This window comes from Astatotilapia calliptera, chromosome 15 (genome assembly GCF_900246225.1).
Source record: "Astatotilapia calliptera chromosome 15, fAstCal1.2, whole genome shotgun sequence".
NCBI lineage: Eukaryota > Metazoa > Chordata > Actinopteri > Cichliformes > Cichlidae > Astatotilapia > Astatotilapia calliptera.
This window is the reverse complement of record NC_039316.1, coordinates 6,519,080-6,546,541: the sequence shown is the minus strand read 5'-3', so window position 1 is coordinate 6,546,541 and position 27,462 is coordinate 6,519,080. Positions and strand designations below refer to the sequence as shown.

At 40.4% G+C, this 27,462-nt stretch overlaps 2 protein-coding genes across 8 annotated transcripts; one reads left to right on the top strand and one right to left on the bottom strand.

Annotated features, from left to right (window-relative positions):
• The first annotated feature begins 18 nt into the window (after positions 1-18).
• armc1l (armadillo repeat containing 1, like) lies at positions 19-3,414 on the top strand. Of its 3 annotated transcripts, none has more exons than XM_026194736.1 (7): positions 19-93; positions 524-695; positions 1,794-1,885; positions 2,106-2,274; positions 2,363-2,476; positions 2,679-2,753; positions 2,861-3,414. In XM_026194736.1, the coding sequence occupies exons 2-7, from the start codon at positions 543-545 to the stop codon at positions 3,053-3,055; spliced, it is 798 nt and encodes a 265-aa protein (XP_026050521.1). In that variant the 5' UTR covers positions 19-93; positions 524-542; the 3' UTR covers positions 3,056-3,414. The 3 variants fall into 3 exon arrangements, with proteins under 3 accessions (XP_026050521.1, XP_026050522.1, XP_026050520.1); XM_026194737.1 differs by lacking the exon at positions 19-93 and adding an exon at positions 104-214; XM_026194735.1 differs by lacking the exon at positions 19-93 and adding an exon at positions 104-223.
• Positions 3,415-3,485: 71 nt separating this feature from the next.
• On the bottom strand, positions 3,486-27,086 carry map7b (microtubule-associated protein 7b). Of its 5 annotated transcripts, none has more exons than XM_026194730.1 (20): positions 26,926-27,086; positions 16,380-16,550; positions 16,105-16,182; positions 15,390-15,553; positions 14,277-14,394; positions 13,780-13,881; positions 13,204-13,314; positions 12,004-12,099; positions 10,759-10,878; positions 9,483-9,655; positions 8,545-8,687; positions 8,177-8,400; positions 7,948-8,098; positions 7,682-7,853; positions 6,935-7,039; positions 6,799-6,849; positions 6,677-6,701; positions 6,430-6,556; positions 6,159-6,343; positions 3,486-5,137 (listed from the first exon to the last, which is right to left on the bottom strand). In XM_026194730.1, exons 1-20 carry the CDS (start codon positions 26,969-26,971, stop codon positions 5,127-5,129), a joined length of 2,373 nt encoding a protein of 790 aa, XP_026050515.1. In that variant the 5' UTR covers positions 26,972-27,086; the 3' UTR covers positions 3,486-5,126. The 5 variants fall into 5 exon arrangements, with proteins under 5 accessions (XP_026050515.1, XP_026050513.1, XP_026050516.1 ...); XM_026194728.1 differs by lacking the exon at positions 26,926-27,086 and adding an exon at positions 22,781-23,572; XM_026194731.1 differs by lacking the exon at positions 26,926-27,086 and adding an exon at positions 20,675-21,050.
• Positions 27,087-27,462: the final 376 nt, after the last annotated feature.

Sequence of the window (27,462 nt, the reverse complement as noted above, 5' to 3'; positions counted from 1 at the left end):
GGGTGGGCGACTTTGCGGCGTAAGCGGAGGCTAGTCGACCAATCGGGTGATTGCACCAAATTTGTATTTGTGCACGAGCTGCTTCTGCCCTGGGTAAGAAACATTTAGCTACAAAACTACAGTTTAATTATAACTGTGATATATTTTAATAGAATAGCAGTTAAAGTGATTCCCCAATATCTGGTTATGAAGATGGAGCGAAAAAAGAGGAAATGTATTTTTTGTTAAGTTTATTTAGCCTTTTCTCCTAAAGTAGTTAGCTAGCTTCTTTGGCTAGCCACATTCTCAACGGCAGCGTAGCTGCTTGACTTGTTAACATTAATCCGGCCTGTATGTTTGACAATGTTGGTAGTTTTGAAACATTCATTAGGAATTGTAGTATGACCTCACACCGGACAGTTTTGGGATAGGAAAAGCTATTCAACAGCCGCACGTCTTTTACCTAACACTCTTAAGTAGATATTTTGTCCACCACATGCCAAACGTTGAGAATGACTAACTCCTTTGTAAATGTTTTTCACAGTCCGATAAAGTTGTTAAAGATGATGGATGCACTGTCGGTGGTGAGTCAGCTCCGGGACTTGGCTTCTGAGCCCCAGAACCGCGACGTGATAGTCCAGGATCAGGGCTGTCTCCCTGGGTTGGTTCTCTTCCTGGACCACCAGAACCCAGATGTCCTTTTTGCAACTCTACAGGTATGTTATTGGACGGGATTCAGATTATTTCTGAATTTCAATTAGTTACATAGTTTTAATAACATTAGGTTGCTTTCTGTTTTTAAGAGAGAGACCAGTGAAGGTGAAAGCTTTCATCATTGGGTCAAGGCTGGGCTGGAGCCTATCCAGCTGTCATAAGACTAAAGGCAGGGTACACCGTGGACATATCTATTGTGTGGCAGGACTAAACATAGTGACAAATGTTCATGCTCACATTCACAGCCAATTTAGAATTGCCTATTAATTAGATGTAGGATTTGTAAGACAGAATATTTGGAGATTTAGAAGTCTGATATTTCAATATAGCAAGCACTTTTCTTTCTTTCAAACACACACAATGTTATGGGCAGCTGTTTGTTAACTTCTTTACGCTCTACTTCAGCTCTGCTCAGATCCGACTGGCTCCTGTTTGTGATATTCCAAAGATTATATTCCCTGTTAACATATTGCTAAAAGGCAACTTTCCTTTTAGCAGAGTGCCATCTAATGGACAAACTGCTGTTTTACATTTTCATTTTTAAATGGCAGTGCATCAGCAAATAGCTAATGCAAACTCTACACAGAACGTGACAGATGGATTTGAACCTAGGACCTTCTAGCTGTGAGATGTGGCGCTAATCACTACACCACTGTGCATCATTTAAAAGACACATTTTCCATGTTTTCCAGTCTTATTACCAATTAAAGAAGGTTTTTAAAGCTCATAATGTGATTTTTACAGTGGTTGATCTTCCTAATTCAGCCCTCTCAGGGATTTGTCTCCTCATGGTCCTAAAGAAGGAAGCTTTGATGTGTTATGTGAAGGTTTAAACCCCCACACTGTGAGCCTTTCTGAAAGCAAAACATAAATGTGATTACTTAGAGGTGACCCATCCATGCCTATTAAGTATACTTGCTTAATTCCTTGGGGGAGAAAAGTCTCCTGTAATCTATATTATGTGCAGGTTATATGAAGCATGTGAAATGGGTGATATGATACTTAATCTAAAGTTGATGTGCACTGATAATACCACTGTTGTGTCGCTGAACTGTAAGCATGGCTGTATATAAATCCCTTCTGTGCTATTTTGTCCTCAGACCCTACGTTACTTGGCTGAGTTATCTACCAACATCCCCACCATGAAGAATGAACTGGGTATGATGGTGAGCTTGGAGAATCTTTTGGCAAGGTGACACACCCATGGTTACTTTTACCTGTGAATGAACACATTATTTCATTTGCATTTTAATGTGGCTATGTAAAATTTACAGTGATACTTGGCTGCTTTTTCAATGCATAAATTCTGTGCCGTTTTTTTTTTGGCATAATAACATAGTTATAAGTTTGTAATGAAGGTGAGTGTTCACACCTCCAAAGCACATGATTAAATATAACCTTTCTCCATACAGAGATGGTCTTTCTGTTGATATCACCTCTTTGGCCAAGGAAGTTTACGATATTCTCAATGCACCTGCTAATCCTCCGCCTGAGAGAAGAAAGAAACCCCAGTTCTTTCTCAATTCTTCCAACAAGAAGGCCAAGTCCATCACTCTGCACATACAGGGCTTGGACAGCTCTGTAAGTCGACTGCTTTTTACATACAGTTCATTTATGTAGCTATTATAATCACCAGTAAGTTTAATTATGTAATCTCTCTGTCATTAAGCATCGAGGTTTGTGCGAGGAAGCTCTTCTGAAGGTCAAAGGAGTGATAAGCTTCACTTTCCAAATGGCATCCAAGAGATGTACTGTTCGCATCCGTTCAGACCTGCCCACTGAGGTAACAAGCAAAGACAAACATTTACAACCCAACATTTTACCAACAAGGTTGGGATGCTGTGTAAAATGAAAATAAAGTCAAGTAAAACCACATTTTATTCACAATAGAACATATCAAATGTTTAAAATTAGAAATTGTACCATTTTTAAGAAAAGGTAATTTTTCATTAACCTCACACTCTTCCCTGATGTCCCATTTGCAGAGTCTGGCAACAGCCATCGCTGGCACTAAGGTGTTGTCGGCCCAACAAGTGATAAAGAATGAGGCAGGAGAAGAGGTGCTTGGATACTTGAATATACTTTCAGTAAAGAATATTAGGATATGGAAGTGTAAGTTAAAGTTTAACTATGAATTTGTTTGTTTTTTAAATAACATTGTCTTCAGGTTTATATTCCTTTGAAATCATCTGGAGTGGATGTGCCTCAAAACTCAGCCCTGCCGGATTACCTCCCAGAAGAAGAGGAGAGCCCTGTGAGGGAGGTCGATCGAGCAATTTCCCGCACCACAGCCAAGGAAGATTCCAGCGGTAGCTGGCTCAACGCTGCTGCCAGTTTCCTCACAAAAACATTTTACTGGTGAATCAGTCACAGGGAGGTGCTTTTAAGACTCATTCCGGTGTATTTAACTTGGATGGACATAGCTGTGGTTTCTCACAACAAGTAGAGTCCTGGCTTCTACTGTAAAGTCAGCATTTCAGTTCTTGTGAGATGATCAGATTTTGGGCTAGATCTCTTTTATTGTTTGAGTTGACTGGAAACTAAAATGCTTGAATCATCTGTCCTCATTCGGTGTAAATATTTCTTTCAAATCTGTTTTTAAAATTTCATTTCCTCCTAAAATGTACAGAAACTGTTTACAATCCTGACTGCTTCTTTCTGTCCTGTTTTTAATTGTTGCTGGTTTATGCTACAGAATACAAATGTTGTGTTGTCACTGTACTCTGTTCTGTTTTCTTTCTTGGCTAAAGAGTTTGAAAAACAAAATAAGGTAAAATTACTGAATAGGTAACCAGTTCAAAAAGTTTTATTCATTTGAAGCAGTACAGCTGCAGCAGTTGTAGAGATTTTACTTTTACAATGATTCAGAGAGCTCACCTCATGCTTCCTCTGAAGTAAAGGGCTATATTCAAATCTTTGTGGTAGTAATAAAATATACATTTTTACATTTATAGCATCAAATATATAACAGCATGCCATGTGTACTGCTGGTAATGTCCTGCAGTACATAATCAAGACAAGTTTATTCTTTAGTGGTACTGTTAGACAGTGCTCAAGTCTGAGGACCCTAATGCAGATCATTTGTAGGAGCTGAGTGAAAATGAAGTGTAATGGCCTGCTTCTAGAAATTTAGTAATTTCCACCTTTTGTCTTGCTATAGTGAGAAGTGGTATGAATTATGAGTTGCATTATTTAACTGCGTGACACAAATATTTGATGATTCATACTGAATTCAAAAAAAGCCACTGGGGAGTTTGGGCAAAGGGCCAAAACGATTGAGCTCATGAAGCAAAGTCACATCATTCCTTCTACACTATGTTAAGGCCAAGGAATGTCATAATTAGCAGCATCTGTCAAATCCTTGGAAACAAATCTGATTATTTTAACAATAACATCAGTAAATTCATTCAATCCAGTTTGGATTTACTTGGCCAAAAAAGTGGCTTACAGGCAGTGACAGGATGTAGAATAGGTGCAACTGTGACAGGGTTAAAATGTGAATGAATGAAAGGGCATAACTTAATAATGAAGCACGTTTTTGTAAATTTGAACATAAAGACAATGACGACAAATCATTTTATCTGTACAGCAATTTGAAGAAAAATCTGACGTTTATACCCTACATTTTCAGTTTTCAGATGACAGTATGTTCATTTTTGTCATTATTAAACCTAAAGTCATAATACTCCAGCACGTGTTCCACCCCAGTAATAACCTAGTTTAAACACTGTAGAAACAGTAAAGTATATTACATGACATACCTTTTTTTGCATTAGTCTTAATACAACTTCATGCACTGATATTATTCCTGTAGCACACTTTATTTCTCACATTTCTGCAGAAATATTACCTTGTGAGAACCATAAGGTTCCAGTTAGAGACAAAAATTCATAAACGAAGCTAGATTGGGGCCTGAGCTAAAGTCCCATCGCTGATCACAATCTGTCTACAGAAAAATAGTTCAAAAATGTTCAAGTATCACAGCTGCTGACTGACAGCTGATCTTAGTTTTTACATCTTTGTCAGTTTCTCATTCGCGCTCTCAATCACGCACATCACAAGACTATACACACTCAATGCCTCAATGCCCTGCTGTGATTTCAGGACATTCATTTAAGAATCAGGGAAACCTGTGGCTATACACAGAACATACATGATGACCAAGTGTAATCATGTTCAGATACAGAAAAACAAGCTTTGCCCCACAGAGTGCAGGATGAGGGAAGAGTAATCTCTCTCAGTGATGCCCTTGCAAGATGTTTGGAGACATCATCTTTGGGAACAGTGCTCTTCTGTCACAGGAGAGGAAGAAAGGAAGAATCTAGTGCTGAGAGTTGTCCTACTGATTCAGTCCAACAGCTCTGTACTTCACCTCTCTGTTTGACCTCTCCTTCATGTCTGTGGGTGTGGAATCGTCATGTTGCATCAGGGCATCAGGCAACATCTGCAAATCAAAGGTACAAAGAATTTAAAGCACAGGACATATAATATATTTTCTTTATTCACTTCCTTGTAAATAAAATATGATCTTTCAACTTGCAGTGCTTGAGCTACTATATTGAAAGTGCAATACTAAGTCTTCATAATCTGAATGAGCTTCTTGGTATGAAACAAAAATGAATAAAACAAAAACAAACAGAAAAACAGAGCAGCCTGTAGCAGCGATGAAGCCATGTGAGAAACTTGTGGAGGACTGCACCAATAAGCTGTACTCAGGTCTGCTCAATCAATTCTGTGCCAATAGCTTATTGGTGTCCTGGTTTCTCTTAAGCCTAATGGGAAAATTAATTGGTCAGTGATGCTCGAAACAGTTCTTCTTCTTGTTAACCTTTTTTTAAAATTTAAAAAAAAAAAAGACATCTTCAGAAGCTTATTGGTGCTCTCCACAAATGTCCCAGTTTCTCATTTGACCCCATGGGAAAATTACACCTCTACTTCAACATAACTGCTTAGATACTTTGAAAGTCCACAGTGATGTCTCTGTACATGCTTTCATTTACAAGAATTGATTGAAGAGTTATTCTGTAAGACTAGAGTTACACATAAAGAAGAAATATTTGAGAAGATGCATCCCACCCAGGATGTCCCGTCCCAGTCTGTAAGACACCCTCATCTTTCAAAGTCCAGCAAAAATTAAATAACTCGATTTTTTGGTAAAATGTGATGCCTCAATCTGAGATACCCCCGATGACATCATTTTGACACTGCTGAGGTTTCTTTCATAGAGCTTGCAAAGAGCCCACCAGAGCCTCAGAAGACTGTCACAAAATTTATAGAGGACATTATTCATCAAGTCAGGTTTGTAAAGATAAGATGCGCACACACACCAAGAAGTGACCAGAATGAATGACAGTCTCTGTAATTTTATCAAAAGGAAACTAAGGGAGGAAGAAGAAGGGGGTGGGGAGTAATGGGATATAAATGTAGGAACTTAGTGGCTAATCAGAGAGTGGATGCCTTCTCACCTGCTCCCTGCTGGGCTGATATATCGTCTACTCTGCTTAGAGGTTTCAGTAGACCATTCTCTGAGAAGGCTAGGACAGGAACTCTGTTGTCCTCCTGCTGTTGCTGTTGCTCCTCCTCTCCTTCAGGAGGAGACAACCTGGAATGTGAAGGCAGTACAAGCACCTCTTCAAACTCCCCATTCTCCCTAAAAACCAAAAAAAAAATAACAGTGTCAGACCTGATGACATCACAAGCAGTATGGCTGTTGTATATCATGGCTGTTGACTGTACCTCTGGTCAGGATGGCTCAGTGCTGTGGTGTTGGGGTTTGGGGTGGGATCTGGTTGGCTTAAGTTGCCGTTACTATTGTGTCTTGGTGTCTCAGTTGCTGCTGACGCAGCAGGAGAGGTCGGGTTCACTGATGGTGAAAGAAAATCAATCTGGTGTCAGGAACAACAACTGCAGAGGATATGTTTTGACGACAATCTGAAAGATATATTACTGCAAAAGTAATTATAAAAACGGTATATTAAATTACCTGCATTGTCTCCATTTCTGACCTTCTGGTGATGAAATGAAAAAAAGGAATTAATACTCAAAGATTGTTCAGATGGATAGTTGTTACACTTTTGTTTACTCCATTTTCCCTCTGGTCTTTACCTTTTCATTTGTCTCTGAACGCCGTGTTCTCTTCATGATCTCCTCAAGACGCTGGAGGGTTAGAAAAAAAGAAAAATGCTTTAATGTACACTGTACCTTGCAATTTATGCGTGTTTATAATGTGAGGTCACGTTACCTTCTTTCTCTCCAGTCGTTCAGCCTCCTCTTTCTGGAAGCGCCTCTCTCTCTCCTGCCTCAGTCGCTCTGCCTCCTCTCTCTGTCGAGCCTCTTCCTCCTCTTTCTAATGTACACAAAAGCATTTCATCTTATTAATAGGTCCATAGTGCTCCAACGTGTTCTCGCCCTCGAGTGTGTAGCAGGCATATCACAGATATACACAGGATGTACTCTCCCATTAAAGCCTGGATGCACCTGGAGCTGCAATGATGGGCTCTCAGATATAAGAGGTCTGTTTTAAAGAGCTTCAAAGTGTGATTTAGGAGGCTGGAATTGGGGCGAATACATAAGCAGTACATTTTTCTTTTGCCTGGAAAGTACAGTTTATGTTCCCTTTGAGAGTTTAGGGCAGCAGAATATATTTGGTTAGGTTTAAAAACAGACTTTTCCCTTTTGACAACATTAACCCTGCACATTGAAAAATTGTGATTCCTGCCAATCAGTGCCCTTACATTGCCAAGAAGCCTTTTACAAGCATCCATATGAAGTTTGGGAGTGAGACGTGTCTCGTAATTTGCCATAACCTGGCGCATCACTGTAGTTATGCTAAAGAGAACATCTGTGTGTGTCTCTGCATCACCATCAGGTCTGTATTTGACACCCCGGGAATGAGAACAGGCTGAAAGTTCCAGCAGCAGACCTGCTGCCATTTGTGGCAACCACATAAAAACAAAACAAGTCAACATAAACATCTGTAATCTCAGACCTGTTTCTGTAGTCTCTCTGCCTCTTCTCGCTCTTTCCGAAGTCTTTCTTCCTCTGCCTTTCTCTCCTCTTCCTCCTCCTTCTTCCTCCTCTCCTCGGCCTGGCGTTGAGCCTCCTCTTCTCTCCTTGCTCTCTCCTCTGCCTTTCGGCGAGCCAACTCCTCCTTTGCTAATCTGGTGAGACACAACCAAGTCAAAAATGATGCAGCCTTTCAGCACTACACACTCCCGCTCATGCACATGCTCACACACAGCCCAGCCTGCACACCTTGCCTGCTCCTCTTGTCGCCTGCGCTCTTCTTCCTCCCTCTCTCTCTGCTCGCGGGCCAGCCGTCGTTTCTCGGCCAGGATACGACTCGCCTCCTCCGGGTCTGTGGTGCCCGCTGAAGGCTTGTGAGCTGGTGGACTGCTTACACTCTCTAGAAGGCATCATAAAAGTTATGCTGACCAGTGTAATAAACTGTAGCTGTGAAACAGGTGAGAGATTCATAACTCACCGCTGGTTGCCGTTTGCTCATTTGAGCTCTTGTTCTGACCCAGTGGCTGAGGTCGAGGCTGAGGAGGGCTGAGGACCTGCTCATCATCCTCCTCTCCTCTGGGTGTTGAAGGGTGGGAACTCTCAGGTGTGATCCTGACAGGACGAAGATTTCCAGGATCTTCTGCCCCTGGAGACTTTAGTAACTTGGGGGTTGGAGGTCGCCCCACTGGTTTCTGTGGAGGTCTGTGAGCAAAGGAAGTATATATTTTTTTAAAAATAGTCATCATTCGAGCATATCAGCAAAATAACTTCCACGTTACATTTCAAATAAAACTGTAAAACTCAATTTCAGCTCAAAATATTCCCCATTTATCAAATGTAACTGACCTGCCAGGAGAGGGTGCTGTCACTTTACCGCTCTTTTTGATTGGGGAAGAGGAGCGCTTGCTTGGGGGCAATGAGAGAACAGGAGCAAGTGGAAGTGTCAGGTTGCTCCATGACTTCCTGACACTGTCACGGTCTTTTTGCCGCTGTTGGTTCAGGAGATACGGTAAAAACAAAAGACAACATGCACGAGTCAAAACAGGCAGTTTTTTTTTAAAACACCACCAAGTAAGGACCCAGGGAAGCAAACAACACATTATCATCAAAACTGCTCTTCCAGAAAAATGTCCTTTAATGCAACACAAAGGTAACTGGATGGTTTAGAAGGTGCCCTATAGATAGTAGCCACACAATATGATGACGAGTAACAGGGTTAGGCTTAGATTACCTCTGGCACCAAACTCAGAAACAAAATAAGAAAAAACAAAACACACTTAACAGGTCACAAAATGAAAAACAGTCTTTTTAATTTGGAGAAAAAAAAAAAAAAAAAATCACACTGCATCCATTATCTGTACATTCTCACTGACCTTGTATGAATGACACACCAGCGGTATTCTGGAGTGGGTGAGAGTTATCAGTTCACATGCACAGTGATATGTTAGTGTGTGGGATGCACGGCATACAAGGGGCCTTCGTTCTAAGATCTTAACGGCATAATAAGCTGTCACGAAGCAGATGAACAGTGGATGCAAGTGTGTGTGATGACAGATACTCTAATCTATTGTTTATATTGTTTGATCAGAAACAATCAATTTGAAAATGACAAAGTTGAAGAAGTAGAAGAATTAAATGTTACTCGGTGCTTGAAAAAAATGATTTAAAAAAAAAGATTTACGTCAACACGTTCTGTAATATCAGTAGCAGGAAATAATGATGAGTTGCTTTTTGTTCACAAATATTATTTCCCAGATATTTTGTCATGAGCTGATGAAATCTACCTGTGTTGTTCCGGTTGTCCTCCTGCGCGGGGTGTTTAAAGACGAGGAAGCTGCGTCCCTGCTGAGGTTCCTCTCCTGGCTGCGACAGTGAGGCAGTGGCTGTGCCTGCAGGGCCTTGAAGGACATTGAGCCCATGGGGTGGCAGGAAACTGAGCGAGGACACACAGGCATGGCTAGGGTGATGTATAAGGTGGGAGTATACAGTGTTTTTGAAGGTATTGATTGGGGTAGTGTGAGAATTGGTAGGACACCAATAAGTGTTGGATAAAATGGATCACAGAGGAAAAAGGATCAGGAAACAAAGACAGGAATGAGAAGGAATCAAGATGAATAATAAATAAATAAATAAAAAAGGAAAGCCATGGGTTGAAGAAGCCAGCGCAGGATTGAGAGGAATGAGGAGAATATTTATGGTAGGAACAGAGAAGAAAGAAAGAAAGAAAGAATTAGTGCTACTAAAAAGTGCAAACAGCTGCGAATGTACTGCAACCATCACCTGGCACTGTCTGACAAAGACTGTCTATGTGATACAAAATAAGGATTTGGTTGGTTGATTAGGGTTAGTAAAAAAAAAAAAAAAAAAAAAGAATCACATTAAAAAACGTAACACAATACGCTTAAAGATATTTAGATCAGGAATGGTTTGCCAAACCATTACTTGCTGTAAAGAGTCCCAGTGTTGGAAGCATTTCTACTTTGTCACCCAGTTAGAACAAACTATAGCTATCCACACAATAGACCCAAAACCATACAAAGCAAGCAAGCACACAGAAACAAAAACATCTAAATACATGTAAGAAATGCTCTTCACCAGCTGAAGATGATGCTGAATGTATCAAAGAGGGCAGAATAGAAAAGAGTGAGTGAATTCAAGTAGTTCACCTAGAAGTTATTTCTTTCCCTTAATGTAAACAATGATGGAACACACACAAATGATCTAAAACTCCCTGCTGCTGTGACAAGGCATGGCATCAGTAGAGGAAGATTTCCTGAACAGATCACTTTATTTGTTTTGGGGGACGTATGTGCATGTGTGTCTGTGTGCGTGAGCTTTGGGTGCCTGACACACGCTGTTAAAGGAAGTTTCAGACAGTGTAATGCTTTAAGTCCAGGCAAATCAGATTAGCATCCGAAACTGCTTGGGTCAAGAGACCAAGCATAAAAGAGTATATATACTCTTTTTAATAAAACCTCTGCCTTAGATCAAGAGAATCTTGATCTAAAGAGCCAAAGGGCTTTAAATGTTTTGTTTTATAAAATCAGTGTTGCGTGTTACCTGATTGGTCTCCTGACAGACTCACTGCACTGCGGCTGCGGGCCAGATAGGAGTGTGTTGGCTGCTGCAGGCGGTTCACCATGTTGCTCTCCCATGGCGTCAGTGGAAGGCGGCGCAGTCCTGAACACACGCATGTGACATGTGAGCTTTGATAAGAGCTACAAATACAAACTACCCACTTATTTGCCTAAGCAAACAATCAAAGCAGATTATAAATTATACATATTTACTGCATTTTCCCCCTTTCCCAACACTGTCAAGCATTGCAGGTTAGAAATAAAGTGAATTTGTAAGCATGCACAGACTGCCGTGCCACACCTACACCTTCACCTTCATGCATCTGTTTAATTATGAGAGGCAGCAAACACCGTGGTATGAAGAGCAAACAAAAGGGCAAAGACAAACAGTGCAAGATAAAAGGACACATGTCATTTTTAAGAAAATGATCTTCAAGAAATTTCAATTTATCTGGGAAATCATTCAAGCAAAAAGCTTTCAGTTTACCTCAGGTAGTTCGGAGAAAAAGGCTATTTTAATTAATTAATCTCCACGGCAACCTGATAAGTAAGCCAATTAAAGGAGATCCGGCACAGTATGAGACAAAACGTGCAGTGCTTTGCAGGTGTCAGCATGCAGGTCAAAGATACATCTGGGCTGAAAACTGTAGCAATAAATGGGTTTTTATATTTCTATTACTTTATATATAAAAACATTCATGTTTGAGAGTTTTTTAGAATTCACTGAGTGATGCTTCACAGTGCCTCAGTGTGCGGTGTCTTCTGATAATATAATAATGGGAACAAGAGCATAATTATAATTTTATGACTAATGTGGGTGCCAATTTTACAGCCAGGATAAAAACAGCATACAGTGTTCCCACAAAAACAAAAAGATTATCCTACTGAGGATTAGAGAAAGGGGTCACGTTAGAGGGGGGGTAGAAAAAAATCTTGATCCCTCAGATGAAATGCACAAATGCCAACACGTGTGTGCTGGACTGTGGGCATTTGTTTCAATAATCATAATGTATATTTATACATAAAAGGATATTAGATCAGCTTGTCATGTCATGGTAGGCTCTCCAAATCAAAGTTTCTCTTTTCAGAATATTACATTTAAAATTTTACACTGACAAATTTCTACAAAAGTAACAGATTATTTTACAGTTTCCAGCCCAAGATCTTTTTTGTTGCTTGCAACATAGTCGGAACAGTATAAGAGACCAAAAAAATTTCCACAAGAAACCTGTGTTTTTCTGTTGGCTGGTCTTTCCCTGATGCAGGTGGGGTTTGGACTGAGCTTTGTTTATGACAGGGGAGGAGACTGTTCTCATCTGTAAGCCTGTCAGCAGCATACAAACATCAAATGATGCATGACCCGATGGTTAGACTTCAACAATGACTTCAGTAAAAGCTCAAACTCGGAAATTTGCTTATTTGCTTTCTTGCTGATTACTTCATGCAAGGATTCATTTAGGTCTAACATCTGAAAAACAGACCAAGTCAGCAGTTTGTTAGCTTAGCTTAGCATAAGGCAAATTTTTTATTTACCGGTAGTGTTTTTCAGTTTTATTGTTCTTTTTGTCTTCATTTTAATCAAATAACTTCCTATTTTACTTTGTTCATATTTCACACCGTCTTGGGCCTGTTTAATGGTTTCTGTTTTGAAGTGTAGCTTTATTGTAAATTTGGGAAAAATTCACCTAAAAAGTATGTGTGTCCAATTAAAGGTACAGTTATTGACGTTTTTAGGCTATTTCATAAGAAAGAAATGATAAAGTACTCATAAATATACATTATATAATAAATATACAAATATACATTCATTATTATTCATTATCTTCCAAAAAATTGATGCATTCTCATAAACTTAGAATTAATCCATTTAAAATATACCCCACCATATTTGAATACAGTGACCGAGAAGGACACCTTCCTTCTGACTAATCACGCTTTACCTATCTGGCTGGAGACCGACCACATATGTAGTATGGCAAAGGCAGAAGAGAAGTTGCAGACTTTCATGCCATGGAAGGACATTGGAGGAATATGAAAACAGAATTCTTCTGACATCTAGCAGTGAAAATTTTTCTGCATTGTAATAATATTTCATCTTCTCCTGTTAAGAGTGTTATCTGATTTAAGTTTGGATTCTGGTGTTTCTCTTCCATTCTTTAACTAAGCTATGTTAACTCTCTGCTGGATTTAGCGTCATATTAACTAAATGGGAATGACACGCTACACAATACATAGTTATAACATAAAAAGTGTGTTTCAGTCACATAAACATCCCAAATCTAATTAACTAATCACAATAAAACAATGAGTGCTTTACAGCCTGTCACAAGAGACTACTTCATAACAATGGCAAATTATACAAGATGGAGTCAAAAGCTGACCATTGCCAGTGGATGTAATGAACTGTATTTGTGTGTATATTTATTACCTCGATCTGGTGAGTGCAGGAGTGTGGCAGAGGAGCAAGAGAGGCGCTTGGTAATGACAGGGTCTGTATGCTTGGATAAATTCATTGTGGACACTGAGCGCCTATCAGCATCTAGAATACAAAAAAAACAACAACAAAAAAAACATGACAAATGCATATCGGTTTTATATTGAATTGGTGAAATTTAAGGAGAGAAAAAGGGGAAGAAAGAGAGCTGAAGTCAGTCATCTCTCTGGGTTTCTCTATTTTGGTTAATTCAGGTTAGGTATGAAAAACTACCAACTTGTTGCTAAGACAGGAAAGATATTTAAAAACAGATTAGTGCTAAATGGGTCTTATGTCCTCTAAAATAAAACTAAAATGGCTTGAGTAAATGATCCTGTGCCTGGGGATATAACTTTACGTCACACGTGAACTGCTACATGCGAGTGAAATAGCAAAACTACATGTCGTGCCATTCACACTGGCCTACATGAAAACTAAAGAGAATGAGCTAACACAGTGCTGAACAGTTACAGTGCTAAAGCCAGCGTTCTAACGCCAGCCAGCTAACCCACACAGTGCTTTTATATTCACATTGGGATGTCATTCCGTATCTGTAGTAGAGACTGAAAGCACTCTGCATGTGCTCCAGTCCAGCAAGGTCGAGTGGATAGAGGAAAGCTGACTCGACAAAACCTGGGCCAGGAGGGGAAAGGACAATGGCAGAGAAAACAAAGAGTGTAGAGCAGGTAGAGAGCGAGCCGAGAGTGGGAGGGAGAGAGAGAGAGTTTGAATTTGAGAGCAAGGGGGGGGGGAGAGAAAGAGAGAGAGGCAGAGAAGGGTGTGAATATGCAGTAACAACAGAGGGCAGCGGATCTGAAAAGTTCAAATATAAATATGGCAGAACAATACTGACACGCAGAGGCAGGCAGACATATTTATACAAGAGAGGCACTGACAGAGACACGCATCAGGTGTATGAGCACCAATGCAGAGGGGGAAAAAATGGCTGTACAACTGACTATGTCTATGGTGTGTTGTGCTGTGTGTTAACAGGTATTGTGTTATATATGTGATATATGTAAGAGTACCAGCTGTTGTGCAGGGAGTGTTTGTCTGCAGAGTTCCTCCCCAAGACCAACGGTTGGCCTTCTGTCTGGTTTTCTGGCTCTTCTCCATAGTCCTGCGAATCACTGCCTCATGACGAGCCTACAGTCAAAACAACGAGAACATCAATGGCAAAAAAACAAACAGCCATCCGACATACCAAGTGCTAAGCAAATTCTCTCTCTTCATTTCTTCTGAATGAATGGAGTGCTTTGACTGCACCCAAAGTAGCAATACATGGCAGATAGAACGAAAGAAATGCCAACCTATGTGCTGGTGCTAAAGCTAAAGCTGAGGAACCATAGACACTTTCTAGGCTGTAGAAATTGGAGTCCACTGAAAGTTGAGGTACGGTGGGCATCTGGTGGCCCAGTAGCAGTAGTAGTAGTTTCCCTGTTCTCCTACAGTCCTTGTTTCTAAATTTATAACGTTCCTATAAAATGAAGACTTAGATCCAAACCTATTTTCCTACTAAGATGTAACTCTTTACTCGTTGAAAGCCTACTGAGAGTAACCATTGAAGCGGTTTGAACTGAGTGCTTTCTGTCATATTTCAGGCCTGCTTATAAAATAAAATGACTGAGTGCATCAAAAGTTAGCTACCCTTTGACATCTCAGCTATATACTGAGATGTCAAACCTCATACAGGTGAGGTTGTCAAATATCATCTTTATGGAGTAAAAAGTTAAAAACCTACTGTATCAATAGAAAAAAAAAACTATCCAGATTTATTATTACTATTTATGCAAAGTCATCAACATGTGCTGCTACAGTGTCATGTTACAGATCTTTGACACATCAATGTTCTAGTTCACTAAATCAACAACTTAATTAGAACGTCAAATCGCTGTAAAGTTAATTACTGCTGGACAGGAAATCTATGACTACTTCACAGATCTGCAATTTTTCTTTACATTTTTTTATACGAGAAAAGGAGTGGTTAAACACACAAATACAGTATCCATGTCCCCCCATCCTCCCTGGATGGGTGTTTCAGAAAAAACTTGGAAGCAGGTGGCAGGTAAGAGGTTAGCCTTTGTGTGTTCACGAGTGTAACACTCAGGATGCACAGTTGTGAACGAGGGGAGCGTCAGTACCCTGTCTTCCTCTATTTTTTGCCGACGTTTCTCCTCCACGGCAGCCCGTCTCTTTTCCTCCTTTACCCGCTGCTCCTCCAGCTTTTTCTTTCTCTCCTCAACGTGTTTCTCATAGTGCTGCCTGGCTCGTTCCTCACGGGCCTGCCACTGGGCCTCCTTGGCAGCTGGCGCATGTAAACATGATAAACAATTTGTTTGAAAAAAGAAAAGAAAAACAGGCAACTTGCACACAGCACGAAAAGGCTTATAGCAGTAATGTGATGTGTCAGCTGTGGATCATATGAGAAAGCTTTAGCTCTCAACACAACGCAAACGCCTCAGCCCCTTACTTGGGACCAGAGGTGCGACCAGTGTACAACAGTGTGAAAAAAACCCCACACTTAAAACATGAATAAATAGGCAATGACTTCCAAAAAGCCATCTGTTGTATTATATTGGTTATACTGACACACACACACACACACCCTCTAATATCCAAAACACCAGCCTTTCTGAAAGCTGTCCCATGGACTGTCCCATTATGTAACACGGAATCCATGGCAACAGGCCGCCTGGCTTGAACCTAGCCTTTATGTAACAGCCAGAGAAACTGGCACTTCACCACAGCTACCAACCAACTTCAGTCACAATATGTTGTGGGAAAGACAAAAAAAAAAAACACCCAAAAAAAGATAACTTTTATTCTTTTCTCTGTCAAACTCACAAGAACGCTCACCATTCTGTTTTTCACGCTCCTCCCGGCGCTCACGGGCCAACCTAAGTCTCTCGTCAATCTTGTTGAAGAGCAGCGAGTCTGCAGCACAAACAACAGTGAAGAATGTTAAAGGCCTGACATAAAACAGTCAATGCTGAGACACGGTACAAACTAATCTCATTGAAATATATGGTAAATGGTAAATGTCCTTAAGGACCCCAAAGCGCTTCACACTACATTCAGTCATTCACCCATTCACACACACATTCACACACTGTAATGTATGTGGGACTCACCTGTTTTGGTGCCAGCATTGTTACTGGGGCTGTTGCTGTTGGTGGTGCGACTAGGTGTAGGAGTGGGTGTAGGGGTCAGGCTGGGAGTGTAGGTCTGCCCAGAGCCTGCAGAGCTGGGACGGGTGGTTGAAGACACGGTGCCATCCTCTGACTTAAAGTGAGAGTACGATGCTGCAAAGAAGGACAAACAAGTGTCACATAATAAAACAACAAAAGAAGAGACAAAGTGGGAGAAAAGAGATACAGAAAAATACAAGATAATAATTGCACATTAGGAAGCACCATCAGAAAGACTTTCCACAGCTCCTCACCCAGAGCTGTAATAAATGTTTTCCCACTAAATAAAACCCATTCAACAACACTTCAACTGAACATTGTGTGTAGAACAAACTGCTGCTTAAAATAAAAATGAACATATTCAACCAAATGCTTAAGAAATAGCAGTTTACCATCAAAAAATTTCAAATGCATCAAAAATCTCTGCAGGTGGTCTCCCCGGCATTTTCAGGCTTTGCTGAGTTGCTTAACAGAAAAACAAAATGCAATAAAACAATATGCACTTCACTGTCTTCCTGCTATTCATAGATGTGGCCATGAAGTTGCAGTGTTTCCACCAAGCTCACAGCTAGGCTATTGATTAATTGCACCATAGGGTGACTCAGCGCTTTCAGGTTAGCTTCCTGGACACAGAGCGTTATACTGGCTCTGATGCAGATGAACCAGACACATAAATTTACACGGGTAGGATTAGAAAAATTGTATACTATTAATAAATACTGTAGGTGTACTAAGCAAGCATTCAACACAGTCCTTTCCTGTGTGTGGTGATAAGAGAGAGACTCCTCAGTCTCCACAGAGACCAACCTGTCCCACAAACCCAAAGACCAAAATAAATCATCCCCCCTGACTAATCTGATAAACTGAAAAAGATGGACTCCACTTTAATTATCACAGCCATCATGCCCTATTCTACACAAGTCTCTCTATCACCTATTTCTTTTCTTTACAGAAAGAGGACAGGATGGAGTACAAGTTTCATATCTAGAGTTACAGATGGAAATCTGTGTCTCAATGAATTTTATAGTTACCGGTACATAACATTAAGAGTAAACACTGAATCATTTCTCAACATCCTGGCTTTTTTGATTGATTTCATGCTACTATTTCCTTCCAGGCTTGTTTACAGTACTGCGAAAGTGTCTCATTTCTTTATATTTAGTTTCCAAGCAGCCAAACTTGTCTGTGGTCTTGAAGTGGTCTTCTCCAGACTTTCTGAAGGTCTTTTTAAGTTGTTTTTTGCTTTTTTGTTTTGGGTTTTTCCACTCGTTCCCTCCAGTTCTATTACCTGGTCATTTTAGAGGTTTGTGTGTCTGCCTGTTAAGGCACTTAACACTGATCTATGAATCGTTCAGTTTTAAAATCAATTTAAAGTTGTATCTTTGGGGACTTTGTTACTACCAGCTGGTAACAAAAACACTCTGTTCCTCTTTATTTTAATCTATAAAAAATAAAAGCTCATAACAGTCTGACAGGCATAATTGAATATTTTTGCACTAATAAGGTGATTCAAAAACTGCTATTAGTCAAAAAGCTTCGCAGCTTTTTGTGCAGTGAGGACAAAAGAAGTGGCAGGCCTTAAAACAACAACAATAACAACAATGAAAAAACCTACACTAGATTAACAACAGCTGAAAATTACAAAAAAGCTTGCACAAACCTAATACTGTATTTCCATTTATGTCTGCATGTGTTCTCTTGACTCACTGCAACAATTCCCCATTTTCCTAGCAAAATGTAAGGGCATGAGGTGTGGCTTAAGAGTTGATAAAGATTTGATCAAGGACTGAGAAAAAAATTGAACCTTCTTCCTCCTAAAAGGTAAAAGAGAACATCAGTCTGAACACAACAAGTTCCACTAACTACTACTTTCAAATGCCGTTTTTCATTTGCAAGCTGATCAGTTTTAGTATATTAGAAACAGTTTCCTCCTTTCACTTTATTCTCACTGTACTTGGTAATTTATGATATTTTGTTTTGCAGAAAGTCTTATGAATCTAGTCTCCATCCAAACACCTCGAGAGGTTTTTAGGGTGAATCACAAAGACCAAGGATGTGAGGGCATAGCTGCAGACGGATTGTATGTCACAGTCTATGGAACATCTACAGAGGTGTGTACACAAGCATTCATAGGTCTGCCCTGCCTCGGGTAGACTGGCATTGGAAGTGGTTTAATATAGGCTATTGTTATGAGAGGAAAGGCTGGACTGGGCCACGTAAAAACAAGTCTGGTCTGTTTATTCTCTTCCCCTGAAATCCCTTTCCTCAAACAAAAGATTCAGTTTATTGAATGATGAGGATAATACACTGAAGTCAGATACTTAACGAGACATACGTGAATGGGCTTTTGGGTAAACAAAAAAGATGGCTTAAATGAGATGAAGTCAAGTCTGAATGAAAGGCCAGGAGCTCCTGCAAATGCATTAAAAGGAAAAGTAATGAGCCTTTTCATTTATACAAGTTGACTTCAAGTTTCATGTTGTGATGGAGTGGGCGTTTTAATGATCCGAGTGGACTACCGCACAATGAGCCAGTAGGCGACTGTCAAAGACCACAACCAGTTTCTTTAATTTGACAGCTTAAATTTATGCACTTCACTTTAATCAGCTGGGAATACTTAAAACTACATAATAAGAAATAACACTTCTTAAAAAAGTCAAGACAAGAGAGAGACACTTTCATCCCATGTGAAATTAAATAACATTAGCAACTCCTCCAGGGTGTACCGCGCCTCTCGCACCCAAACTGTAAGTAGAACAGTCATCTGTAGGAATAAGTATGAAAAGATTAACAATTGGTCGGTTTAATCAATTAACCACACTCTCACAGAAATATTCAGAATACAAAGAAGAAGAGAAAAGAGGATTGCCTCTTAAACTATTAAAAAATTACTGGAATAAAGGAACTGAAATTTTGACATTAACAATGTGGCCCATATTTACACAACTTGAGTTACCTCATAAATATTTACTGTAACTCCGAGCTAGATGTCCTTCAGAGCATTTGCAGATAAAAGTAAATGGAGAACGAATGCATTCCTTCAATTCCTATACTTTGAAAAAGGTGCATGCATGTTGTACAATATAGTTACGAAAAGCAGTTAAAGCCTTTTACTTATAACAATCAGTGGAATTTGATAACCAGACAAAATTGATCTCCACATCTCTGGTTCATACATCTTCTCATTGTTTCCTTTGTTCAAAACATTTTTCCAGATGACGCAGTGTCATGATAACATCGCAAATCTGCACTGTCTGTGTTTTTTCAGCTGAAAATATTACAGAAAAAATACTAATATGTTGGACTTGTGCAGCTTATATCCTCTTACTGCATCTCACAGACTCACCCATCTGTTGTAGAGGTCATAAACCGACAAACCTCAAATAACAGCGAGCATATTTGCTTGTGAGCAATAGACAGCAGCTTAACAGCCTTCGCAAACACACCAAAGTCAGTTTCATGTGTGACATAATTCCACTTCCCAGTAATAAATGTCTGGCTACACTCATGTCCACCACCTTTTGCTACACTTTTATATAAGATTCTTTCATATTTTCAACCAACTGTTAACCAGGAACATAAGAATCTACACATACTAAACCTGAAGTCCTACAAAAGTCTAGATTCAAAAGATTAGGACAGATGTACAAAATATTTTGGTTTCACTCCAGCTGACGTGATTTTAAGCAATGTCTTTATGAGTATGAGTTCTTAGTGTTTAAATTCATATTAGGCTAACACATATCCTTTTGAATCTTTGGTAAATGACCTGTATTTGTATAGCGCTTTAATTAGTCCCTAAGGACCCCAGCCCATTTGAAGCCCATTTAGAAAAAAAAAGAACATGGATCATCTGAACTGACAGCAAACACCTCGTATTAAAACTGACACTATGGCAATGGTTTGATCTCAAATGAAATATTCGAGGACAAAGCCAAATCCAAAGCATACTGATGCTGGTGCTTTTGTAGTCCTGTTCATTCCCAATTAAGTACCTTGTACTAGATGAGTGTGGATTTGGCAGCAAAAGTTTAGGACACAGGTGACCCAATAGCTCAGAGGCTATGGTGCTAACCAAAAGGGCTAAAAAAACCCCCAAACTTGCAGCTAAGTCCCATATTTCAACTCCTAGCAAACAGGACCATTGCTGCAAGTCAGTCTTGTCACTTCCTTTCTTTTGTACGCTGTTTCAATAGTTTAAATAAAGGCAAAACAAAATTCTGGGTTTAAGGCTTTACCTGGATTGTGGTTCATAATTCCAAGATTGCACCTGCTGAGCTCTTGGCAAGCATCCCACTCTGACTAGTCGAATCGGAGGACCAGAAACCACATTCCTACTTCTTGAAAGCATCTTTCACTGAAAAGAGTGACCCAATGAAATCCATGTTGCAGTGAGGTGGAGGGGGGGCAAAGAGGGCAGTCAAAAGAAATCCATCCAAAACTCAACTGTTTCCAGAGTAAGAAAAAATGGGAAGTGAAAACGAGAGGGTGAGAGAAAGAGTGAGAGGTCAGCTGTGGTCGGTGTCACTGCTGCTGAGAGCCAGTGTGTGAGACAGGTTGTGGCAGCTCTCCAAACCCCATCCTTTTGTCCATGTGTATGCATGTATATTTGTGTAACAAGAGTATGTGTGTAACAGAGAGTGAGACGTGAGAGTGTCACCGTTTAATCTGCCCGCCCCTCCCTCCGTTCTGTTGCTTGCATGTATGTGTGTATGTGCATGCACGCTCCCCACCCCCAATCTATCTGCATTCATTGCCAGTCAGATTAAATGGTCAGAGTTAGCGATTAATGCTCCGCTGTCCAGGCCAGCGGATAGCACGCTGTACGGCTCCTTTCCTTCCCTTCAGCCTGAGAGGATTAGCTGCTGCTAATGCTAAGCTAAACTGTAAGCCCCAACCACCAGAGGAAAAAAAAAAAAGGGGGGGGGGGGGGGGGGGCAGGGATGGGAGTGTTCCTTTATAGCTCTAGGAGAGGCACTCAGGCCTGGGTAACAGGTGCAAGAACGCTGGCTTCTGCTGCAGGGCCAAGCTGCAAATCAGATCATGAGAGGAAAACTCTGTCATTTAAAACTGGAAAATTTTGAATGTTCCCATCTTCAAAAGTTTTTAAAAAATTTTTGTTAGTACAAATTTTTGCTCGACAAATTTTCACTGACAATAGAGCAGGGGTGTCAAACTCAAATACACAATGGGCCAAAATTCAAAACTGGAACAAAGTCGCAGGCTAACGTTAATATTTATTGAAATATATTTATTCCTCCAGATATAAGAATGAATCTTTTCTTATGGACTCAAACACGTTTTGCTGAAAAACTGAATATGGAACAAGCAAAACTTAATACTAAACAATATATATATTAGCTGTATAATACCAGTAGGCCAGCTCTAATAGTAATTTGGTATGGCTTCGCGGGCCAAATGTAATTAGTCCGCGGGCCTAGAGTATGCATACAAACCAATGCCCTCAAATAAAGTCATCTTGTTTACTATTAACAATCAATGGCAAATGAAAATCCACACACTTCTTATAGCTCCATCAACCATTTGACTTGTACATGAGTAATGAAGTCCATACCATTACTGAGAAATTACAGGCTAAGGTCAAAGTAGAAAGAACTATTTGAGACAAAACAAATCAGTTTAGTCTAACAGTCGTGTGTTGAATCAGTCCAATCAACAGCACCTACCATGTCTTCATAATAAAGATAACTGTATCTTTCTGAATTGTGTGAAAGGGGAAAGCTAACGTGTGGCACATTTATGCCTGCTCCAACTGTAATAGCATCTCGACTGCTCTGCTTACTAATGCATTTAGATCACATGTACAGTGAGCCGCACCTCCATTCTCATCTGCAGTCCTTGAGTCAATCTTGCCCTGTCAGCTGATTTTCACTCACACAAACAGTAAAACTGTGCTTCCTCATCACACCTGTCAGGCGCCTGTCTCTGGATGGCTGCGCTTCACAGTTTTAGAGGAGTTTTCCTTTGTAAAAGCAAACTGTGCACAAATCAAACAATTACTACATATTGCTAGGGGTATCAACTCCTACCTCTTTATTCAACATCATTAGCCTTGCATGTAGACACATTTGTCTTTAATGGACCACATTTTCAGATCTTTCTTTAAACTGCTGCGACTCTCTGGAGTCTGGTTAAACATCTCTGTGCCCCAAGAGCTTCTCTGCCCCAGATAATGCTCGCTCTCGCTCTCACTCTCACTCTCTCACACACACACACACACACACACTCTCTCTAACATTTTTGTCAGCGCAAACATCACAGTATTTAAGGGAGAAAATGTAGTTTACACTGCTCTCATTTTCTTTTCTCATTTTCATCCATACCTTTTGTCTTTCTCTTGCAAGCATCTCTTCGTCTCTGTACCTCCTCCTCCTCAGTGATGGTGAAAAGTGCTGGGATAGCTGAACGGTTACCTCGCTTCCTCAGCCTCCACTTCCCTTGCAAACACCCACCTCCACCTCCTCTTTCCCCACGTCCTTTACTATCTGGCATTGCCTACCCTGTTGCTAACCCTTGAGCCCCAGCCTAACTCACCCAACCCCGTCCCATCCCACCCTGTGATGCTGGGTGAGGATGGGAGGTGGGGGAAGAGGTCTGTCCTGAATGCCAGAGGATGATGATGGACGAGGTCACCCCTAAAAGCCACCTTCTCTAAGACGTAGGTAGCTAATAGCTAGTGCTAACAGCAATTTTCTTCAGGTTGCTGCTCTGACTTTAAGACAGCAGGAAGAAGCGACAGAGAGAAGAAGAAACATGAGTAAGGAGATAGGGGAAAAAAGGCGGTGGAGATGGAGGAAAGTAAATGTGGTGGATGAAGGAGAGCGTGGAAGAGACAAACAGAGCAGCTCATTGAGCCAAGTCCATACTCCCTGCAATGGCATAGAGAGAGTAAAACAGAGTGAGTGAGTCTCTTGTAGGATGAGCTCTTGCAGTCTGGCTTAGAAAAGAAGACTTAATCCACAAGACTGGCTTGGTTGAGAGCTGTAAGGATTGTGCTTCTTTTGACTCCCGAGATGCCGCCTCTGCTGTCACTACTTTTACTGCATTCCTTTTTCTCCTGCTTCAGCTCTCCCTTGCTAGGTCTATTGTGTGAATGCAAACTTGTCAGAAGAATCATATCACCCAGGCAGTGACTGCACAGAGCACACACACACACAAACACAGAGTAACTGAGGAGAGCGGGGTTTGTTAAAATATTCAGTGCGAATCCAGTGGTGGAAGTTGAGCCGGTGCTGGCAAAGGGTTTCCCTGACAACAGCAGCACATGGACCAGTGACGCATGGGAAGTGAGAGAGCAGAGGACGGACACGCTTTAATGTGCTGTACACAGTCACACACACAACTAGGGATGCACACACCAAATCAAATATTGCAGTACAGGAGCTGCTTCTGTGGAAGGGGTGTGTACAGAGAGCACATGGTATATAGCCCCACCCCACCATCCACTTAAAGAGCCATCAGCCATTTAGGATGCCACGGCAATGTACGATGAGCGAGAACATTCATATGTTGCTGCAGCTTCACAAGAATGCAGAAGGAACAACACGCAGCACATCAATATTTAACCAAGGAGCATTATTGTAGTTGCACTGCATCTACAATAATGTTGCAGTGCAACTTTATTGTTGCTTGGCTCTGTAGCCAAATTCAGAACCTTTAAAAGGTGACACAATATGGCAGATGCAATGAAAGGGAGGGTGAAATAAAAGGGGGAGTATTTCAAACTTTGAAGGCCTGGATAGTAACAGTACAAACACCAGGCTCAACTTGTATTACTGTTAATGCATCCTTGAGCTAAACTAATATGGAGATTAGAGAAACAAGTGCGATAGCTTGCATGCTGTGAAAAGCAACATAGCCACTAAACTTACAACTCCACTGTTTCTTTTACTTTATATGTACATAAGCAAAAGCATTAAGTATTTCCTAAAATAATTCCAAACCACTACCTTTTCCACTATTCCTTTACTATATAAAGGAATTCAGGACAAGTCCTGCTGTCTCATCTCCTCAGAGAGCTCACACTTCACAAACGCACACATTCATGAAAGAGCAATCTGATCTTTGTCCCTGCAGGAGAGAGCAATGCTGTAATTCTACACTCAGACTTTAACCTGATAGGATGGGTAACACACCCTTCTCACACCTACTGAATGTGTGTGTTAGACACAGACATTTGAAGAGAATGGACATTTGAATACAGTAAAATGAAACCAAGAAAAAAAAAGATTTCGTTTATTGTTAAGTTTAATTGCTAACCCTGGGTCTGACATGTTGGGGGTCCTGAATGACATAATGTTTGACATAGTGTACAATTAAAGTATAACAGCTGAGTTGCATGCAAATTTAACCCAGAAGTATTGAGTTAAATTTCTAGAAAATCCCATAATGTGTGATGGATGGCCAAACTGACAGCGAATCTGGGAAAACACCGCAATCACCCACAGAAGTAACTTTTTGTGCAGGCAGAATGCAGGGCAACTCATGAACAAAGCAGCAAAAAGGATGATTTGGGAAGCAGGTAGTAATGACAGGAGATAAACCACATCTTAGGAACTTATTTTCTGATTGGATCAAAGCTGCAGTACCTCTTTATAAATACAGAGTTAACAAGTATTAATTAATCTGTGCAGTGTTACAATGCATGGATTAGAGGTAATTGGCAGTAATTTTTTTGTGAGCTGCAAAATAAATTTAAAATATGAATTCTTTCTTTTAGTGTCTCATCCTCTGTATCTGTATGTATGACTCTTGGTGGCTTTAGTTGCTGTCTAACTGCAGGTCAAGCTAGGTCAAAGCAGGGGACATTTGTGGAACAGCTGAGCTTAATGCTATGTAATCCTAAAGTAAGTAATCTCAACTCATTCAAATCAATAAAAGGTCACGCCCACCGTACACCCATTCTGCCTACGATATAGTTGTCAGGGCTGCTTGTGTCGCAGTACGTGAACATAATCACTCTTACTGTAATTCATGCAGCAATAATTCTTTGCATACTTAACTGGGTTCCAGGTCTTTATAAAAGCACTGGAATACTGTTTATGCAACTTTCTGTGTGCTATAAGGGACTCTCACACCTATCCAAACCCTTCATCTAAACTAATCTGCTTTTTATACATTTTCAAGGAAAACTGAGTGAAGGTGCCGACCTTTGCCTGGATGCACTGTGGATTAACATGAACAGATACTTTTAACTTCTGAAGGCAGCTTTATATAAGGGACACACATTTAAATGAACACTAAATCACTGGGATTTTTGCTTTCCACAATAATTAATTAATAATACACCACACATCTTTAAGCTTTTCATGTATTTTGAAATTTTCTTTTTTTGAGCCCTGGAAAGTAAATGTACCCATGTCTAAAGCACTTTGGTCAGCATTTGTTTTTTCAGCGCACTATTGCCTTTAAATAAAATAGATGCAATAGTCAACAGAATAAAGTTAAAACATTTTTCATAGTGCATAATAAATTTTTTTTTCATTTCCAAAAAATTCTTAATTCACTGGACAGAAAAACGTATCGATCTTTTCATGCTAGTATCGATCTGATACCAACACTTAGGGTTGGTCCAGATACTATCGATGTTTGGGTCGATCCGCCCACCTCTAGTTATTACAGCTCTGTCATTAGGAGTGAATGGGAATCACCTGCTATATCGTTACTATTTGAGGAGTGGCTAAAAGTGAAGCAAAGGGGTGTAAGATACGGGAGATCTCTGCCCTTTGGCAGCCAAAAAACCCAACATACTTTACATACTTTTACAAGATCACTGATAGGTGACATTTCCGGAACTGACAGGCGTACAGTTTGTATGTGTTGTATTATTTCTCCAAAGACATTATACACACATTGACCTACAAGCTAAAAATGCACTTACAAGGCGACGTGGCCATTTTAAGTTGTAAAAATGAATAACGAGAGTATAAATGATCATGTTTGGGGTATTAATAAGCCAACTCAAAGTTCAAAAGAATATATAAATCCACCTGTGAGAGCCAGAGAACAAAGCTGTAGCCTAAAGACATATTCTATCTATGCCATCCCGAAAACAACCTGCGGCTCATTTTCATTAATTCACCTGTCACGTCAGCTGAAGGTGGATTTCGACGAAGTGACAAATTGTAAGCAACAGGTGTCTGCCGAAGCTCAAAATGTCTACCAGCTACAACACAGACTCACAAAAAAGGGGTAAAACATAAATAAATAAATAAATAAATAAGTATTACAGCAGCTTACGTAACAAGTCGTGTTTGGTAAACGTAAAGTAACCGGTTGGGTGAGTTGGTTGATAGTTAATCCCACTCCCGTGACCGACCGGCTCCGAGTCTCTCTTTAGCTCAGAGTCAGTGTTCAAAAACAGACCCACTCAAGCACCCTTCAGTACTTCACACAACTGTTATTCCCCCTTAAGAAGAAGAAGAAAAAAGTTTTGTCAAAGTAAAGTTTCCTGTTGGTGACAACTCACCTTGGGACTCCGGAGGAGATGTGTCGCTGCCATCCTGGTCCGCCATTTCTCCTGACGTCAGCTGAGAGGGATCAGCGGCAGGAACCCGAGGGAATGATCCTGAGACACACCGGGACCGGGGCCCCTCCCACGGACAGGTGGAGGGGACAACGAAGACCAGTATCAGATCAGCAAAACAAACTAGAAACTAGTAAAAGTTACATGAATGTGTAATGAGTAAACTTTAAACTACGCGACTTAATTTAATTCGGACTGCATAAACCTCACATAGATCCTGGGCAACATATAAATAAACCTTTAATTGAAAAAAGTTTTTTTTTTTTTTTTAAGTAAATCCACCTGAACTTACCCTGAGTTTAAAAGGAGAGGTTTAGAAGGCAGAAAGAGGCGCAAGCGAAACAGGGTGCTTAAGATGAAGTGTTATACTGACATCTGGTGGCGGTAAGGCAAAGTGTTGCTCGATAAATGTTGAAGATAAAGCACACGCTGTTATTCCAGACCTGTCATAGCTAGTCAACGTAGAATTTATGTTTTCAG